Source organism: Xyrauchen texanus, chromosome 42, assembly GCF_025860055.1.
Source record: "Xyrauchen texanus isolate HMW12.3.18 chromosome 42, RBS_HiC_50CHRs, whole genome shotgun sequence".
NCBI lineage: Eukaryota > Metazoa > Chordata > Actinopteri > Cypriniformes > Catostomidae > Xyrauchen > Xyrauchen texanus.
The window spans coordinates 25589994-25610455 of record NC_068317.1 but is presented as its reverse complement, the minus strand read 5'-3'; the positions used below and the strand labels follow the sequence as shown (position 1 = coordinate 25610455).

At 38.7% G+C, this 20462-nt stretch overlaps 1 protein-coding gene across 3 annotated transcripts in view; it reads left to right on the top strand.

Annotated features, from left to right (window-relative positions):
• The window catches only part of LOC127635074 (collagen alpha-1(XI) chain-like), a 108577-nt gene that overhangs the window by 75809 nt on the left and 12306 nt on the right, over nucleotides 1-20462 (top strand). For all 3 annotated transcript variants that reach the window (XM_052114846.1, XM_052114848.1, XM_052114847.1), the window contains 18 exons: nucleotides 2491-2544; nucleotides 2721-2774; nucleotides 2911-2964; nucleotides 3734-3787; nucleotides 4843-4950; nucleotides 5483-5536; nucleotides 5737-5790; nucleotides 6647-6700; nucleotides 10954-11007; nucleotides 13392-13499; nucleotides 14053-14106; nucleotides 14195-14248; nucleotides 14995-15102; nucleotides 16025-16078; nucleotides 16408-16443; nucleotides 16535-16588; nucleotides 16679-16919; nucleotides 19501-19613. In XM_052114846.1, coding sequence (XP_051970806.1) covers nucleotides 2491-2544; nucleotides 2721-2774; nucleotides 2911-2964; nucleotides 3734-3787; nucleotides 4843-4950; nucleotides 5483-5536; nucleotides 5737-5790; nucleotides 6647-6700; nucleotides 10954-11007; nucleotides 13392-13499; nucleotides 14053-14106; nucleotides 14195-14248; nucleotides 14995-15102; nucleotides 16025-16078; nucleotides 16408-16443; nucleotides 16535-16588; nucleotides 16679-16919; nucleotides 19501-19613 — 1362 coding nt within the window. The remainder of the gene's footprint in view (nucleotides 1-2490; nucleotides 2545-2720; nucleotides 2775-2910; nucleotides 2965-3733; nucleotides 3788-4842; nucleotides 4951-5482; nucleotides 5537-5736; nucleotides 5791-6646; nucleotides 6701-10953; nucleotides 11008-13391; nucleotides 13500-14052; nucleotides 14107-14194; nucleotides 14249-14994; nucleotides 15103-16024; nucleotides 16079-16407; nucleotides 16444-16534; nucleotides 16589-16678; nucleotides 16920-19500; nucleotides 19614-20462) is intronic.

Below are 20462 nucleotides of genomic sequence, written 5' to 3'. Positions count from 1 at the left end.
TCCAAACTTTGGCCACCAGTATGTACAGTATGTATGTATGGATGTATGGATGGATGGATTTTTTCTTGTTTTTTTATTTGGGGGTGAAATGTGACCAGGTCATGTTTAAGGCAAAGCCAAATTTTATTCTCACTGGTTCACCCATTTGCTCTTAAAGATCCATCAATTAGCTTGATTCTCTAAAAGGGAGTCATCGTTGTAATGGAGTAGCATCGACTGCTTCTGTTGTCCTCCTATGCCACCAAATCTCTGTGCTCTTTAATTAAATTGATTTTTAATTGGGCGTAATGTGCTTCCATTTGGATTTTTTTAATTGCATTTAGTGCCCTGGTCCAATAGACATTAGGGCATTGCACACACACACTTTGGGCAGTCATGAGTGTTTTTATGTTAATGTTCTCTTACTAAGGGCTTCTGTCCTGATGCAGTCTCTCACCAGTGCTAGAATCAGCCAGTGAGAATGTGCAGGGGAGAAGGGGGGCATATGGGTATTGTATGAGTAAATATCAGACAAAATCAGATGTAAGATGTCTTCACAACTAGCAGGTGACACTAACGATAGACCAACTTTAAATAACCAGCTCCCAAAGTCACAGATCAGCGAAGCAATTAGGGAGTAAATGTCAAGGATCAAACACATGATACCTGGGTCACATGGTTAGCCTATTTATTTGCCAATGCAGCTTAATGTTTAAAGTCTCTGATGACAAAGTTCTCAAACATAAATGTTTCCCTGGCTCCCTGACTCTCTGTAATGGTTGTCACCTTTTACACTAAAAAAATGACAATTCTGCTATTATATACTCACACTCATATCGTTCCAAACCCATAACTAACTTTCTTTCTTGAAACACAAAAGGAGAAATGTTGAATTATTTACAGTTTTTCTATAGAATGAAAGTTAATAGGGACTCAATCTATCGAGCACCAAAACACCATAAAATGTTTTTACAAAAGTAGTCCATACTATAGGCTACTGTATATTAAGTGTTCAGAAGACATACACTAGCTTTGTGTGATGAAGAAGAAGAAATTTAACAGTCCACTCCAGCTTAATTTTAACTTTACGGAAAGAGCAGCCAGAACATTCTTCAGCATTTTCATTTTGTGTTTCACAAAGGAAAGAAAGCCATATGTGTTTGGAATATCATGAGGGTGAGTAAATGATGACAGAATTTATATTGTGCTTAGTGTTAAACGTTGTAAAGGGATTAATGGAAAGGAGGCGGCGAGAACCGGCTTGACGATATAAATAATATTATATATTATTAATAATAATTAATAATAATATAGAGACAATCACCGGGAGCCCCCGGCATGACGTATACCCCCCTCCTTTACCCGGGGAGGGGCGTGCCTTCCGCCCGGTCTGCTAGTAGGTCATCCCCATCTACCTGGATGAGGAAGGGGACAAGGGGAGGGAAACAAAAAAAAGTGTGGCACCTATACGCCATAACGGCAATCATGCCAAAGAGGGGGAGAGAGGGAAACAAAAACTCTTACTCACCGGTTCTCCGATACACCGTAGCTTGTTCCTCGGCCACTCCTCCACCCTCTAATGGACGACAGCCACACCTCCTTGGACGGATTGGAGGCAGTCCACCGGCCCCTGGTGGATGGAACGCCCCACTGTGTTTTGGTGGACGGTAGGGGTATCCCCGCTCCTGGTAGTGGTAACCGCTCCAGGTAGTTGGTTGGGAGCCCCTCCTCCTCCTCCTCTCGTGGTGGGCAGCCGTTCCTCCGGCTGCTCCTTTGGGGTGGATGTAGCGGTGAGAACTCTACTACAGCGCATCCCTCCTCCTTCCCATATTTCGGCACCAGTGTAAAGGGATTAATGGAAAGTAGGAGGCAAGAACTGGCTTGACGATATAAATAATATTTTAATATAAAACTCAGCCAAAAAGACAAACACACAGGTCTCGGACAGCTGTCTGTAAATCTCTCTCTCTCTGTTGCACTGCTGTCTTCAGTCAGCCTTTATCCCTCTCGAGGGCTAATTAGCCTGATTAGGGGCCGGGTGTACGGAATCACGACCTGGCCCCGCCCTCTGCCCTCCACCCTGCCACAAATGTCCTCTACATTTTTCATTGATTGTTATTTACAAGCTTTGAAAATATGACAAAACACCATGGTGTAGCTCATACTGAACATGAGCAAAAAAGCTGCTGTTATATTTCAAGATGACAGTCACTGGAACTTGATAAACAGTCTCTTACTTTGCCTATGCCCCTTCCATTGGACATATGTACCTTTTGCCTTTGTTTGCCAATTCTGAAATTAAGCATTATTGCTGTCCTCTAGTAACTGCATGTGGGCCTGATTATTTCCCCTTTATATTTGAATGTCCATTTTGGTGCTTACAGCAACAATGCTTTTTTGTATATTTCTATTGACATTAGTGTATACATAAGTATATACAGTATGTGTGGACATACTTTGCCAAGGAGTTAAAAATATATAACTACAAGAATATGCATCCTCTTTCTGCAGGGTCTTCCTGGACCATCTGGTGAGAAAGGAGAAAATGGAGACGTTGGGCCTATGGTAAGATATTTTAATCGATTACTTGCTATTGTGTTTTATTTTTGTGTTTTTGGTTCTGTTTTATAGACCAAAACAAAAGGCACAACCATCATAATCAAATTGATCAGTTGCAATTGGTCAATAGCTATTATTGAAATTGAATCTATCTCTCTCATCTTCTTCTTTTTAATCTATAGGGTCCCCCTGGTCCACCTGGTCCTAGAGGCCCTCAGGGTCCTGCTGGTGCTGATGTAAGAGCATCTCACAGCAAAGAACATTTATCCCATCAGCAAATCAAACTAATTACACAGTTTTGTTTTACTAAATGGCTTCTGCATTAATGGTTTTCCTGTATCCCTCTTAACAAATCGACTTCTTGTATTGAAGGGTCCACAAGGTCCTCCAGGTGGAATAGGAGGAATGGGATCAGTTGGTGAAAAGGTAACAATATTCCCAGCTCAGTGTTTGTTCCTGTTTCACATACACATACTCCACTCCACTAATGTTCCATTAGTCACTGTATTCCTTCCACCTGTTCCTTCATTCCATCCTTCCTTCTGATCTGTTACAGACTTCATTCATTTTATGTAGGATTATACTTTTGTCTGAGTTAGTGTAATATCACGATTAATGCCTACTTTACTGCATTTCTGACAATACTCCTCTATTTCACTGCTAGTTGGTCTACCCACAGCTATCAGTAATAAATGCTCTGGCTAGCTGTGGAGATTAATCTAAAATATGAAACATGTCACTGTTATGTGATGTCCATAAGAAGTTAGAAGTTGTGTCCACTTCAGCCACACTAAAGCCTTGCCTAGCTACAGCTATCTGGCTTTATTAAAAGATTACTCTGTCAACAGGACAGAAAAAACTCAAATGAGATCTCTTTAAAATCTTAACTGATTCCCATAGACAGCTGTGAGAGTAAATGGACACTTAGATTTTTTTGCTGAGTAAAGACCCAATTGTCTCATTTATGTCTATTTGTATTTTTCCAAACTAATTTTAGAAGAAACATCTTAGAAATTGTTGATACTTAAATGAAACGTAATTGAGAACACAAATAAATCTCCAGAGCTATGAAAACACAACATCTGAGTAATATAATGTTCTGTATTTTCTGTATTGTATAGTTATGAGGTTGTTTGGTTAGTGGGTAACATCATTGCATTATGCTAAAGCTTATAATCAGTAATGTCCTTCACAGGGTGAGCAAGGCGAAGCTGGCAATCCTGGACCTCCTGGAGAGCCTGGACCTGGGGTAAGTGAAGTTCTCAGGAGTGATTTCTTGTAAGGAAATCCCTATAAGCTTTTTTGATTACTTGAATTAGGTGGCCCACTAAATTGCTGACATGGTCACTGGAAAGGTCTTTCTACTCCATATACAAAAGAACAGCTTAATACAGTGACATTCATCATAAAATATTGCTGCTCACACTGTTGTCAGGTGACTTTAAAGTGGTTATATCATGACCATTCAAACTTTTAAACAAAGAGAACAAAGTGTCCAAGTTCCTTGGATTTCTGATGTCAGAAGCCAGAATATATTCACACATAAATGGCAACATTTAGAAGTCAGCAATGTCTAGTCATGGTGAGGTAATTGGGAGGTCGTTGGATAGACACAATACTATTATTCCTAAACACCACAAGAACTAATGTTTAGAGGAAAATGTGGGAAAGTCCACCAAACCTTGTGCTGTTCCTGGCTGTGTGTAGCACCTACCATTCTGTGCATCCATCCAAATAAAGATCCCAACAGTAGGAAAAAGTAGCTGAGATTTATTTTTAAAATAGTTCTTGAATGTTTCAAGTCAAATTTAACAGATTTCTCAATCTGTCACAATGCAATTCCGGCCTTGCAAAGGGTGGAAATTGGCTAAGAGAAACAAAATTATGATGCAATCAACTTTTTCTAACATTATTTTTTATTTATTTATGTATTTATTAAGTAGCTTATGATATGCCCCCTTTAAAACAGCATAGACACTTTACCCTGATACCCAATACTGGTTCACTTAGTATTTAGTAAATGTTTTGGGTAGTGGTAATTTACTGTAGATGCGAAGAAGTTAAAAAAGTTAACTTTTCTATAATATATTGATGCAGTGTCTCCTACATTTGGTAATACAGATGGGAATCCAGCCAATCAAAAGGCCAGCCTGTCAATACTGACATGAATAGCTGATAACTCTTTTGAATTTGCACATCAGAATGTAAAGTGTGACTGTACTCATTGTTCTCAGGGTGCTTTGGTGCATAAAGCACCTGAAGGCTCTGTATTCGACCCTTTCATCATTGTGATATATGCTGCAGGGCCCAAAAGGTGAGAGAGGAGAGAAGGGCGAATCTGGTCCCCCTGGAGCCGCCGGACCCCCAGGTCCCAAAGGACCGCCCGGAGATGATGGACCAAAGGGTAACCCTGTAAGTGTGCTCTTGGGCATGGTTGGCATGAGCCCATTTGTTATGAATCATTTATATACTGTAAGGTTTCATGGCCATAACAATAGAGCTGTGAGGTGAAAAGAGAGGTCAGATTAGTATCTTTCACTTTTGGAACACTCTTTAATGATCTCCTGGAGCCAATGAGCCTAGCTGGATAAGGAAATTGTATTTTAGATGGATTTTGCTAATGAAATATGAGATTTCCTGCACTAATGTACTTGTCCAAGATGAATGTTATTTCAGCTGATATTATGCTTTAGAATGCCATGGCTGACAAAGTAAATTTAGTAACATGTATTAAAACCATTAAGTATGAATTGGGCCCTGCGATGGACTGGCGACCTGTCCAGGGTGTCCCCCGCCTTTCGCCCAATGTTAGCTGGGATAGGCTCCAGCCCCCCCGCGACCCTGTACACAGGATAAGCGGTTGACGATGGATGGATGGATGGAAGTATGAATTGGAATTCAGTGTTTACATTATTGACATGCCATTTTCAATCTGTTACTGTAGGGCCCTGTTGGTTTTCCTGGAGACCCAGGTCCACCTGGTGAACCAGGTGTTGCTGTAAGTGTCAAAATTCATAAATAAAATTCTTGTAAATTATTTTAGAATTAAACAATTATATGAGGTCCTTGTCTTGTCAGTGATTTTTGAGTGATTATAATCATCATTTAAATTGTCAATAGACAGTAAGTTATTTAGGTGTTTCTTCAGTTGTCAATTTGTCTAATATTTTGTCTGTAATAACATCTATCAAATATCAGGGAATAGATGGTGGCTCTGGAGAGAAAGGAGAAGATGGAGATGCTGGTCAACCTGTGAGTATTGACAATATTGAGGTGCAATGTCTTTCTACTGTATAATTTCCTAATTATGAGAGGAGTTTAAACATCGATTGTTCCTTATTAAAGTTACTTTATAAATAATTTTTTTAACTTCCTTTATGATTTTCTGCTTTATGTAAACTACTTTATTTCATTCAGCCAATAATTACTGAAATGGAATGAATTAAATTAAATTACATTTTGGAGAACATTGGTTTCTCCCTTTTGCTTAAGTATATCTACAGTATCATTTTTAATAAACTATTAGGAAGGCAAGTAGAATTGCCTGAGACTGTAGTGGCAGCCAAAAAACTGCAGTCATTATTAACATTTATTATTATAATTTGGAGTTGCCAGTGGAGGGAAATTGTTTAATTTACCCTAAAAATAATCAGCGTATTTGAATCACCAGCGTTATAGGTTTAAATGTCTAGCTTTATAATTGTTTTGAGAGTCTCATTGCAAGGCCCATTTATAAGCTACAGTTCTATGAAAGTTTAATGAGGGGAGGTTTATTTTTTGCAATAACACTTTTACAGAAATGAATAAAGACTCCTATTTCTGATTAGAAGTTTTGATTTTAGAATCGATCAGTCTCACAGTAAGTAATTTTGCACATTTGTATCCATCCTAAGTTGGAGCGTGTTTTTGAAACTCTGGAGTCTCTTAATTGCATTCAATTATTTTTTCCCAAAATTGATTTATGTCTGGCTAGAGAAAATACAATTTTGTTATGAAGAAGTTTAGTTATAAATCTAATGTCTGTTATCTACCATCTGGTAGTTTAATGAGGGTCTAATTGTTTTATTTTTTTGTTTTTATTCAGTTTCTTTCTTCCTTATTGTTTTAGGGGCCTCCTGGTCCATCTGGAGAAGCTGGCCCACCAGGACCACCTGGCAAGAGAGTAAGTCTTTATCATTTTGGTATTTTAAGCAGCAACAGTTTAGCATATTGATTCCATCTGTTTTGGGGCCATCCCTGGCATGGATAATAAGCCTGTGTCTTTTGAGTCATTTCACACAGGTTAATGCTACACAATAACATTGGTGATGTTTAATCTTTGTGTTTTGGTGATTATTATTTTCAGCCACACAAAAAGTGCAAATGACTACATTTATTAGTCCTATCTGTATTTTATTTATAACTAAATTTGTAATTAATACAAATTAGGATCATTTGCTTTTGTAGTGTATTCTTTGTTATTCACTATGGATAAAAGCATTTGCTAAATTATCAAATTTAAATGTAATGGAAAAAACATCTGTCTTTGACAAAGTTTCTCCCAAAAGGGCCCCGCTATGGGATTGTGTCTGAATATTGAAGGTTCCTTCCATTTCAGTTCATCTGTACATCTTTAAAGTTGTGTATACAATTATTTACATTTTAGATGCTGTTCAGTGTTCTGAAATTGAATGCTTCGGTGTACATTCTACCATTAAAAATGTATATGTATGTAACCGGTCCTGCTCGACCTACTCCGCCAGGGATTTGAACTGGCATCAGCCAGCATGTGAGGAGGGAGCGCTAACGAGGGTACACATACCGCACAGCTATTACATACTAGCGAGCTCCCGTTACACTCACCCCCCTAAATCTCACTCCCATTTGGGTCATGGCACCACTGTTACTGGTCCTGCTCGAAAAGCTCCCAGTGAGACTCGAACTGGCATCTCGGGCATGGGAGGCGGCCACACTAACGTGAAGGCTAAAGGCTACAGCCCCTAGCTTCAGTTGCTAATGTGCCTCTTGAGGCCAGGGGAGTGAGGTTTACACATACCACATAGCTATTGCATACCAGCTGGCTCCCATTACATGTAAAATGTAATTACATATACTTTCAAATACGAATGGGATTACTCAGGAAAAGTACAAGTAAAATAAAACTGCTATTGAATTATTAACGGAGTCATTAAATGAAGATTATGACCTGTGCGAAAAATGAAGTTGCACTTTATTTAACAGTATGTGTAATTTCAGTATATATACAGTGTAATTACCCAAGAAATTAATGAGTAATATATGGTAACTACATGTATTTAATATAGGTTAAGGTTGGGGTTAAGTGCCTAGTAATTACTGTAGTTGTTGTAATTATATAGGACATTAATGTAGAACAGTACTGTAAAATAAATGCTACCAAAAAAGGTCACCATCACTCGCATTTTCGTTTAGAGATTCATCCTATTCAGCACAAATGATTGGTTGTTTCTCGTCCAGGGTCCTACTTCTCAACTGCAAAATGAAAAACAAAGTCCTTCACTGGATGATGAATGGCGCATACTAAATCATCAGTCTGAAATGGAAAACACAGTTTAAACGGTGTATGCACCAGAACTCATTTCCTCCACTGTAGTCCTACATCTCCCTCAGGATGAGAGAGGAAAATCAGTCCAGACACCGTATTGATCTCGGTCCGTTTGAGTGACATCAATGAGGGGACAGCAGTGTAAAGGATGTTACAGAGGCAGAGAAAATATAACTGTCACATTTGGGACAGGAACCCAAGCTCCTCTCTGCCACATCAAGAGAAATTTGTTCTGCTGAATGACACCTCGCCTTGCGGAAAATAGTATTGTTTCACCAGTCAGGAAAATAACGCATAGTTTTTACCAAACAGGGGGGGGGAAGTAAACTTTTTCCATTTATATTGTGTTAAGGTGCATTCAGGCCCACAGCACTCAGTTGAACTGTGTAGCAAAATATTGTTATTTCCCCATGTCTTTGCGCAATGTAATTTTCTCTTCTTTCATCAGTTTTCTCTGTGTTTAAGTGCCAACTTGGAGTTTTACAGATTCTTTGCGATTTTCCTTTGCAGTGATTTTCAACCAGGGGAATTAGTACCCCAAATTATATTTAAAGAGAGAGTGTGTAATGTTTTATGATGTTAAAATACTTTCTCTCATCCTAGTTTCCTAGAGGGGCTATACCCTATGCATGCCATCAGTAAGTTAATTTCCCTCCAAAAGTGTACTGTAAACGCTGTGGCTCTGTGACACTATCAAAAATTGCTCTGTTTATTTGAGCATCCTGACCAGCGCTATACAGCAACATTGGCTCAGTCAATGGTATGAGTTTGGGGCAGGACTATCGGTTATTTTTGCTGATGATATAGGAGTTAAAAGGAACACATTTAATACTTGAGCTTTTCTGATGGGGTTGTGAGGGTACATAAGATAAACAAATGGTTTGGAAATACGGCTCTAAGGCTAACAGTCCTACTTGAATTTTATTAAGTGGTTCAGGCAAAACTGTGCTATCACATTATTCCTCCATAAAGCTTTATGACATTTCTTTCTTCATACAAATACATTATTCATGCAAAATGGAGAGAAAACACAACTCGCTTTCCAATATGCTTGATGGCACCCTCCCTAAGAAAAACTTTACATGCTATCAGCATATGCGGATTGCAAGGACTGTGGCTTGAGAAACTGCCATTTCATTAGCAAAGGTGTTTTAATCCTAAAACCGTCATGGAAAGACTGATTTCAGCCAGTGTTGTGGTATTAACTCTCTTGCATCAATAATTGTGGCTGGAGCTTGTTTTGCATCAAAGACAGAGACGCTCTGCTTTCTCAGCATTTTGCTGGCTGCAGTTTTAAATTAAAATGGAAATTCCCTACCATATTCTCTATCTGTTTATTTCTTATTTATTCTTGTACTCGTGAGATAGACTGTTAACTATCTTTAAAATCACTGAATTTCTTCTTCTTGTGTGAATATTTGAACTTTCATCAGTTCTTTCTGCTCTCCATTACCTTCCCTGCGAGACCCACTAGGCCAGCTAAAATCACCAAAATATCTTTTGGTAAAAGACACACATATTTGAGAAAATGATCCACAATTGCTCTGTTAAATTAAGCTGCTTTGCTGGTCTTAGCTGGTCTTCCTGTTGACCATCTAGGCCATCTTAAACTATCAAACCATCTTGGGCTGTATTAAGCTGTTTTTTTTTTTTCAGTAGGGTGAAGACCAGTTTGACCAGCTTAAACAAGCTCAAACCAGAAAACTATCTTAGGCTGGTTATATTCAACAGGGTTACTCAAATTTGTGAACAGTACCCACAGGCACAAAAGCTTGTTTGCTTGTCTTAGCTGGTCAGGCTGATCTGTTAGCTGGTTTTAGAGGAGTTTGGGCACTTTCATCTTGTCCGGCTGGGAGACCAGCTGTCTTGACCAGGTTAAACTAGCTAAAACCTGCAAACCATCTTAGACTGGTGTAAGGTGTTTTATTTCGCATGGTTATTGTACAATAATTGTATAAAACATTTTATTTTTATTTTTTAAGTACCCACAAGCGCCATAAAAAAACAAGCTGGTCTGCTGGTCTTATTTGGTCTAGCATCCTAATCAGGCTGATCTGTTAGCTGGCTTTAGAGTAGTTTGGGAACTTTCATCTTGTCCGGCTGGGAGACCAGCTGTCTTGACCAGGTTAAAACCAGAAAACCAGCTTAGTCTAGTTTAAACATTTTGTCAGCAAAGTGAAGACCAGTTTTGCCAGGCTGAGAGACCATCTTAAACCATTTAAAACCAGCAAACCATCTTCGGCTTTTTTAAGGTATTTTATTCTGCATTGTTACTCATGTATTTAAATACTGCACCCACAAGCACAAATAAAAAAAGCTGTCAGCTGTATTAGCTGGTCTCCCAGCCTGATCAGGTTGATCTTATAGCTGGTTTTAGAGGAATTTGGGCATTTTCAGCTGGAAGACCAGTTGGCTAGACCAGTTCAAGCTTAGGCTAGTTTAAGATATTTTTGTCAGCAATGTGAAGACCACCTTTTCCAGGCTGGGAGACCAGCTTAAACCTGTTAAAACCAGCAAATCAGTACTGATCAGACTGAGAGACCAGCTGTCTAGACAATTTTAAACCAGCTAAAACAAGAAAACTAACTTAATCTCATTTGAGCGGTTTTATTTAGCATGAATGCCCAAGTATTTGAGAACATTACCCACAAGCCTCCAGTACAAACAACAGAATAAGTGTGCCCCCACCACACAGAAGACCTTCAAGAAATGCAGCGAATCCATTCGGCCATTAATAGCCATCAAGAAAGATCCCCCAATTACTAATATGATGTCTCTCCATCTTTCCACATTTGTTTTATAGCCCAGCAGAGACAAATGCTCAAATACAACATCCTTTTCTCTGTCCGCAGGGACCCCCAGGGGCTGGCGGAGCTGAAGGCAGACAAGGAGAGAAGGGCGCCAAGGTAACACATCATTCCAAATCAATCCATCCCAGGCACATACTGCAGCCTCCACTGCTGTAATTAATGCACAGGCAGCCAGGAGAGAAAGCACATCTCTGACAGAGTGACTCATTATTAATACATGTGGAAAGCCGTGTCACAGTGGCAGCTTTAGATTTGAAGAGTTTGACTTGTTTTAGTTTACGGATTATGTTAAACAAAGCACGTGAAGTATTTGGACACTTAAGCCACTCTTAATTGAATTAATGTCATTGCATAGATAACAAAATATCAAAGCAAGTGGCAGCTTCATCCAAATGATCTCAAAACAAACTTATTTTTGTGTTAATTACTTTCAACCAGCTGGTCCCAAGGTCATTTTAGTGGATGTCTTAAATTCACATTGCTGCTCTAGCACATGTCATCTATGGGAAATGTTCAACAACCAAAAAAGTGTCCAGATGCTTTTTGACCAGTATATCTATTGTTTTATCATTTAAAGCATAACAAATATATTTTGTTCAAGTGTGCTAACTTAAAACAACTTAGTTTATATTTTGTTAGAAAATGCAATGGCATTCATTCATTTAAAGGGGTCATGAGATGAGGACTCAACTTTTCCTTGACCTTTTGACATAAGTGGTCATTTTACTGTAAAAAAAAAATGTTTCAGAACTCAAATCTTCCTACTCACTGCGAAAAGAGCATTTGTTGAAACCAAGCTGCCAAAACAACTCATTCTCTACTTCTTCCACATTGTGATGTCAGACTATGGTAGACATCAGAACAGCCTCCAGAACACCTCAATGCCTACTTTACCTGATCACTTACATAGCCCTGCCCAGTAACGGTGAGCAGTTAGATGGCAAGGAGACAGTATGTCACCCAAGAGCAGAGAGCCAGAACAGTGGGCTTTTACTGCAAAGTCTTAAAGGAGAAGCTGTCATGGAATGAGGACCCAAATGCAGGAATGAGTAAAAATAAAAATGATTTTATGAAAAAAAAAAAAAAAACAGGTAACACAAAAGTCACAGGGGAGAAAATACTAAATCAAAACAAACTAGTAAAAGTATAATAACCAAGACAGAACAGGAACAAGACTGACTAGGAACAAAACAATCTGACATATACAAGAGGGCACACTATATAGGCAAGGCACATGAGGAACAGGTGAATACAATTAACATAACAAGGACTAAACAAGAGTGACAAGGGTAATGAGATGGGGGAAGCAAATGGCTAACAGAAACACAAACAAGGCCGAAAGGCAGACAGAATCAGATCATGACAGGAGACTGGACGGGCTCGTTGACATCCATGGAGTTCCCGGTGGCTGCCGTAGTCGGGATCGCTGTCAGCGACAGGAGCTATCACTGATCTCGGGCTGGGATAAAGTAAGTCCTCTAAGGCACAGGCTGAGAAACTCATCCCATTTCAAGGAAAAATTTACCGTTGCAAGACTTCCCCCTTAACCAGTCTCTGGGACACAAAACCTGGTGGGCTTATTCAGACCAGCCCTAAACAATTGTATAAGGCTGGCCTGATCATGACCCAGACCCGAGGACAGCGCCAAAAACTCCAACACATATACCCCATCGATTTGTCCTCCTGCTGGAGTCGGAAGAGTTTCCTGGCCTGCTTGGCTCTGCGTTGTGTGGGAAGTAGTGAACAAAATAAACTAATTCCTGCTGGGTCCATGTTGGTCAAATCATAATGTCATGGAATGAGTCAGGAATGAGGACCCTGATGCAGGAATGAGTGAAAATAAAAATTATTTTATGAAAACAAAAAAGGTAATAAGACAGGAACAGACTGACTGATAACAAAACAATATGATAAATACAAGAGGGAAGAGGGCACTATATATACCCCTAAGGCACATGAGGAACAGGTGAAGGCAATTAACACAAGAACTAAACGAGGGAAATTGACAAGGGGTAACGAGGAGGCGGAGACTGTGAAGCACATGGCTAACAGAAACACAGACAGACATTTACACATACACACAACAAACACACACAAACAGAAAACAGATGGAGACTTAAGGGCAGAAAGAACAGGATCATGACAGAAGCAGAACCAAAACCGAGTGTTTCAGACAGAAACCAAATCATTCCAGAATGAGGGTGGAAAATGATAATGTTTTATAAATATATGACTGTTTTTGTTTGTTTTTTGCAAAGAAACCTTACTAATATTATAATGAACTGCAAGGAACATATTAAAATAATTAAAAAGGCATGATATGACCCTTACTGTGAGTTAAGTGTCCCAATACTTTTGAGAGCCATGTGGGACTTACAAATTATTGAGTATTATATTTTATTATTAAATTGATCTTTCTTTCAATATTATATAATAATATTATTTTAAAATTAATATAATTAATTAATAATAATCTCTAGGGTGAGGCAGGAGCAGAAGGTCCTCCAGGTAAAACTGGACCAGTTGGCCCTCAGGGTCCTGCTGGAAAGCCTGGTCCCGAAGGACTTCGAGGAATCCCCGGCCCAGTGGTGGGTACCCATTTCACGCATCATCTCTTTTAACAATTTCATCATTACACATTTAAGCAAGACACTGTACAAGAGGTCTTGATGTTGATGGCACTTTAGCACTGAGCACAGCTTAACATGCATTATTGCTTTTATAAACTGCATAATCAATTTTTTTTTATTAAAAACTTTATTTAACTTGGCCTTTATGGCTGGTGTGCAGTGATAAACACGGTAGCTTGGTGAACAGATGTTTTGTGTCATAACGGTTACTATATCATGTACTTAAGCATGGCTGGAATGCTGTATTGACCAATCAGCACCCAGAACCTGAACTATCCATTTTATAAACATATCTTTAGCCTAAATAGAAAAACTCATACATAGGAAGGCCTACAGAACTCACAGAATAATAAATCACCTCTCTTTGCTTATGCAATCTTATTGTCTATTTGCAAACACATTTTACAGTATCTGGACTATTAATCACTGTCCAGCACACAGTAATTCAATGGCAGACCATAAGCAAAACAGGGTGCAATAATGGCTGATGTAATTTGATGATTTTTTACAGGGTGAACAAGGACTTCCTGGTGCTCCCGGACAAGATGGCCCACCTGGACCAATGGTAAGAAGAGAGACCCCCATTCCTCTTGTTCATTCTTTCTGTGTGTGAGCGCAAATTGAATTCTCATCATTGGCTCTCTGATATTTAGGGACCTCCTGGCCTCCCTGGCCTGAAAGGAGACCCCGGCTCTAAGGGTGAGAAGGTGAGTGGAATTCTATTTCTTTTCCTGTCATTGGTATTAATGTAGTTTCTTACATTTCAAAGAGGCTGAAGGTCAAAGCTAAAGACTAAGATACTGGGTGACCATGGCAAAAGTTTCCCAGCCGGGAGGGGGAAGTTTCAACATAATTTAAAGTCTACACCGTATTCTAGTATTTTCTTTCTCTCTTTTAACAACCTTATTTGAAGCTCTTTTATACATTTTTAAAACCTCTCTGAAGTTATTAAAGAATATTTAATTTGATCTCAATCTTTAATTTAAAAGAAATAATTAGATTTATTGTTTAATGTTTTATTTAATAGAGACATTCTACTCTGTCTGAGATTTTGTATCCTCCAGTATACTGGTCTTTTTTCTCGCATTTTAGGGTATTATTATTATTATTAATTTATTTTAGGTAGTTTAGTAGCCATGAAAATGTATTTTAGTTTAGTTGTACTTTATTCTTATTAGTTCTTTAAATTATTTTTTCCTGTAATTTTGATTTCAGTTACAAAGATGTAGGTGTTTTTATATGTTATATTCACCTTTCTTTTATATTCTTTATATATATATATATATATATATATATATATATATATATATATATATATAAAAATTCTGTTAAGTGGGTAGTGTTAACATAAATGGATTGTGCTCTGTACATTCTGTATAAACTGTAAATTGACCATCATCCACACTGATCCACTGATCTGTGACATATGTTATCATGTGCGTTCTTCTTCCAGGGTCACCCCGGACTAATTGGTCTCATTGGACCCCCCGGTGAGCAGGGAGAGAAGGGAGATCGGGGTTTGCCTGGTCCTCAGGGTCTTGCCGGCAGTAAGGGTGATGCTGTGAGTTGCTAATGATTTATTTTTCCCTTCCACCTCGCCACACAACATACACCATTACTCTAACCGGCAGGGACTTCTGTCTGACCATAGACCCAGCAGGCCCTTGAATGCTTGCAAATTACAGTAACGACCGCCTAAAACAATAACGTCTGCACTTATTGCATCTGTGTACATCACCATAATCATGTTATGTATAAAACTGCCATAAAAGACAAAGATCACTGAGACAGTAGTAATTCTATTATGCCAGACGTTCCCATCAAACACCAGCACGATTAAATGTTTCAAGGTAGTGGTTTCACATTCAAGCTACAAAGTGCTGTTTTCTTTATTTTTCACCACATGACATTGACCGCAATACAATAAAATGCAAACAGGGTCTAAAATGTATCTTTTCTTTTAATTACGGGTGACATTTATGGGCCATAAAATGTTTTGCCCGTCATGAAACAGTGTTCTGCAGTATGTTCATTTAAAGCTGTGATTTATAGCAATACAGCTATAATCAAACTCAGATTAAAAAGTTACTTTCCCCTTCTGTGGGTTTAAAAAACAAAACAAAGGAGAAAAATGATCTCAACTTATTAACATTTCCCACCAGACAGATTGGTGATCTGTTGCTGCATTTAGTAACAGAGGCTGCAATATTCCCTACAGAACAACTCCAAAAGTCCTTGACTCTACTAAAGTGGAATGATCAGTGTGTAACTCACCAAAGGAATATACAGTTAGGATAAGCAAGAGATTAGCAAGTGTGACCAAAAGCATTGTCCTTTTTTGGCAGACAATTCTTAAAGAGAATATGAAATTCATGTTTTCACATGTTCACAGGGTTGTTTGAAGATCTGTAAATCCAAATTTTCACAAATCAATCATAAATTCTGCTTTCTTTTCTAACCGCTGTGTTCTCTGTGAACTGTAGGGTATCAGCGGTGCACATGGCCCCATTGGTCCACCTGGTCCTCCTGGATTGCCTGTGAGTCTTTGTTTTCTGCTTCTATCATACATTCCTTGTTGTCTTGCTATCTTCAAACTGTGCATGGTGCTTTCTATGAGTAGGTTGAAAACTGATGTCCCATTACCGTTAAACCAATAAAGGCATAAATCATATGTTCTTCAGAATGACAACTATTAGATTTGTTAGATACATATTTATCTTAACATATAAAAAGTAACCAGTAAACAGTCATGCAACAGTCTCATAATTTTGACATTGTCTGTTGAACTGATTTCCAATAAATTGATGCAATGGAATGGAATGTAATTAAGTCAGTTTTCATGGAATGCATTTTCATTTTTCCTTAGGGTCCACAAGGGCCGAAGGGATCCAAGGGCACAACTGTAAGTACCACTTAATGGCTGTTCAATTTGGTGAGCATTTTATACTGATGTCTGGTGAGGAGCTTGTGGTTTATAAATCATCTTCTTGCAGGGTCCCGCTGGTCAGAAGGGAGACACCGGGACAGTCGGACCTCCTGGTCCTCCTGTGAGTATCTAACTTGTGTTTCAAGGAGCACTGGAAGAACTGTATGACAAAAGATGCAGGAGGCTAATTTCTCTTTTTCTGGTTCTGTAGGGTCCACCTGGTGAGATCATCCAGCCTCTGCCTTTCCAGATGCCCAAGAAGTCCCGTCGTTCTGTTGACATGCAAGCAGATGAAGCCTTGTTATATTATGGAGAGGGCATGGAGGACATATTCAGCTCCTTAAATAATCTCAAACAGGATATTGAGCACATGAAGTACCCCATGGGCACGCAGAACAACCCGGCAAGAAGCTGCAAAGACCTGCAGCTCGCTCACCCAGAGTTCCCAGATGGTAAGTGAGTGAAGTGGGGGAGAAAGACAGTTCAGGGAAATTATAGATAAAATGTTTATTTATTTATTTATTTTTATTTAAATTTGCCCTTTTATTTTATTTATTTTTTCTTTGACTGATAACTTTAGTTTACACTGTATCCTAAGCAGACCTGAAACACTACTAACATTCCAGCAACAAAATTTGTTTGTTTATACTGAATGCGAAACTGCTACGTGATGCGACATAATTACAGCCAAATACAGTAAGGTAAGGACAAAAACACACAAAAAAGAGGAAGAGATTGCGAGATTTATTGCGTGCCACTTTGTCATGACACTTCTGGCTAGGACACAGCGTTAAGTGTAGTTTTTTCAGTATTTTCTAGTATTTTTTTATTTTATTTTTTATTATTATATTTAGCATTTTTAGTTTATTTGGTGGTCATTTTTGTTTTAATTAAGTTAAATTTGGATTCATAAAAAATGTATTTTAGTTTAGTGTCAGTTTGATTTTGTTTTTTTTCAGTTATGTTTTTTCATTTCATGTAACAACATTTTTTTCACTCAGTTTTCATTTTTGACATTCCAGAACCAGGGTTGTTATAGTTTAAAAAAAATTTATCTTATTGTATTTCTTTTTTATTATTATTTTAAATTTGTTCTTCACTTTAGTTTAGGTTTTCAATTAGTTTTTCAGTTAAGTTGAGCTTTTGCAGTGTTTAATTATTGTTTTCTACTATTTAGTTTTTGTATTTTTGTTATGTTAAGTACTTTTAGTTAATTTCATGGTCATTTTTATTTTAATTAACTAAGTTTTGAGTCATTCAAATATATGTTAGTTTAGTTTATGTTAGGTTTTATTTTTATTTTATTAAAGTACAATATTACAATTTGTTTTTTGTTTTAGTAAACAAACATAATACTCTCCAGAACAAAGAAATCCAAAATACCTACAAAGTTTGCTGGTACCTTTATGGATATTGGCAGTGCTTGGAAAATTCCAAGTTTGTAACTCAGGAGAATTTGAATAACAGCAGCAGTAGAAGGCTGATTGGGAAGATGTTTTGCATTCTGCGGACTCTAGCGGGAGCTAACCTCTCCCTCCCAAATCATGGCTTACAAAATGTCAGCTCTTACACTGACCTTTTAGAGTGGGATTTTACCTCAGTCACATTAGCCTGCTGTTTTATTTAAACAAGACATTGCAGCTGCTGCTGTCCACAAACCATGTTTTTTAGCTGCCAAAATAATTTAAAAAAATCTGATTTTGTGGATTTTCAAGACCCAGAGAACATCTCCAAAATATGTTGTACTCAGCAAAAAGTGGTGTGGCCACCAGCTGCATTAAGTACTACAGTGCATCTCCTCCTCATGAACTGCACCAGATTTGCCAGTTCTTGCTGTGAGATGTTACCCCAATCTTCCACCAAGGCACTTGCATGTTCCTGGACATTTCTTGGGGGAATGGCCCTAGCCCTCACCCTCCGATCCAACAGGTCCCAGACGTGATCAATGGGATTGAGATCCGGCTCTTCGCTGGCCATGGCAGAACACTGACATTCCTGTCTTGTAGGAAATCACGCACAGAATGACCAGTATGGCTGGTGGCATTGTCATTCTGTAGGGTCATGTCAGGATGAGCCAGCAGGAAGGGTACCACATGAGGGAGGGGATATCTTCCCTGTAATGCACAGCGATGAGATAACTTGCAATGAAAACAAGCTCAGTCCAATGATTATGTGACACACCTCCCCAGACCATGACAGACCCTCCACCTCCAAATCGATCCCCCTCCAGAGTACAGGCCTCAGTGTAACACTTATTCCTCCAATGATAATCATGAGTCCGACCATCATCCCTGGTGATAGAAAACCGTGACTCGTCATGAAGACCACTTTTTGCCAGTCCTGTCTGTTCCAGTGAAGGTGGGTTTGTGCCCATAGACAACGCTGTTGGCGGCTATGTCTGGTAAGGACCTGACTTACAACAAGCCTACAAGCCCTCAGTCCAGCCTCTCTCAGCCAATTGCGGACAGTCTGAGCATTGATGGAGGGATTTTGTGTTCCTGGTATAACTCAGGCAGTTGTTGTTGCCATCCTGTTCCTGTACCGCAGGTGTGATATTCGGATGTACCGATCATGTGCAGGTGTTGTTGCATGTGGTCTGCCACTGCAAGGATGATCAGCTGTCCCTCCAGCTGTCTCCCTGTAGTTCTGTCTCATGGTACGGAAATTGCAATTTATTGCCATAGCCACATCTGCAGTCCTCATGCCTCTATGCAGCTTGTCTAAGGCATGTTCACGCAGATGAGCAGGGACCCTGGGCATCTTTCTTTTGGTGTTTTTCAGGGTCAGTAGAAAGGTCTCTTTAGTGTCCTAAGTTTTTATAACTGTGACCTTAATTGCCTACCGTCTGTAAGCTGTTAGTGTCTTAGCGACCATTCCACAGGTGCATGTTCATTAATTGTTTATGGATTATTGAACAAGCATGGAACGCAGTCATTTATTATTTTAAGTTATTTGATTTTACAAAAATTTTCTTTAAAATACATTGTCCTGAAAAAGAGACATTTCTTTTTTTATATGTCTTTTTCTTCTTAGGTGAATACTACATCGATCCTAACCAGGGATGCTCTGGGGACTCCTTCAAAGTGTACTGCAACTTCACAGCGGGAGGCGAAACCTGCATCTTCCCTGATAAAAAGTCAAATGGAGTGAGTGGCAACCCTCTAAGGAAGAACTTGCCAGTAACAGTCAGGAGCAGAGAATCTCACCTCTGTCACATTCAACACATACAAAGGGTTATAATAGTTACTGGAGTGAATCTTTGCATTAGGTGTAAATAGCACCTGTTACACAGTGTTGTTTTTTGCAATCTGAAAGTCTGGTGAAAACATGTAAATTGAAGACAAACTGTGGCCCTATAGTGTCACTGCAGTGGCATAGGGTGTAACATGGCTGTGGATGTGCTTTTTCGTGCAGCCGACCCAGGTTTGATTCCGCCTTTTGTCCCACTTTTTCACACCAATATGGGATTTTTGAGACCGATACAATACCGATTTTAGAGGGGGGAAATTCACAGATTACCGATATGGTGGCCGATATAGTTTTTGAGATGGAATGAAAACAGATCTTTTCTATGTGGATTGTTCTCCAATTTTGCACCGATATGACTATGCAAAGGTACTCAGAAGGCTGCTTTCTTAAACAAATATTTTTATCAAAGAATATTTGACATTATTATTATACATTGTCAACAAATTCAAGAAATGGACATTGAGACAATAAAGAATAAATAAAAATTCAATAAATAGCTTAAAAAAAAAATCAGTACTGTATGTTCAGTATCAGTCAGTTGCTGACCATGTAAATAAAGAAAAACAGCGGCGGAGATGTTACACTGTATTCTGCTATACAAGTTCAGGGGAAACTTTCAATGGTGGAAAACCAGACTTTTAAATATTGCATTTTATAAATGTAACGACTGGAATTGTTCGGTTGTAGGGTGTACCAAACTGTTAATCCTGAACAAAACAGTTTGGTGAATACACATTAGCTTCCAC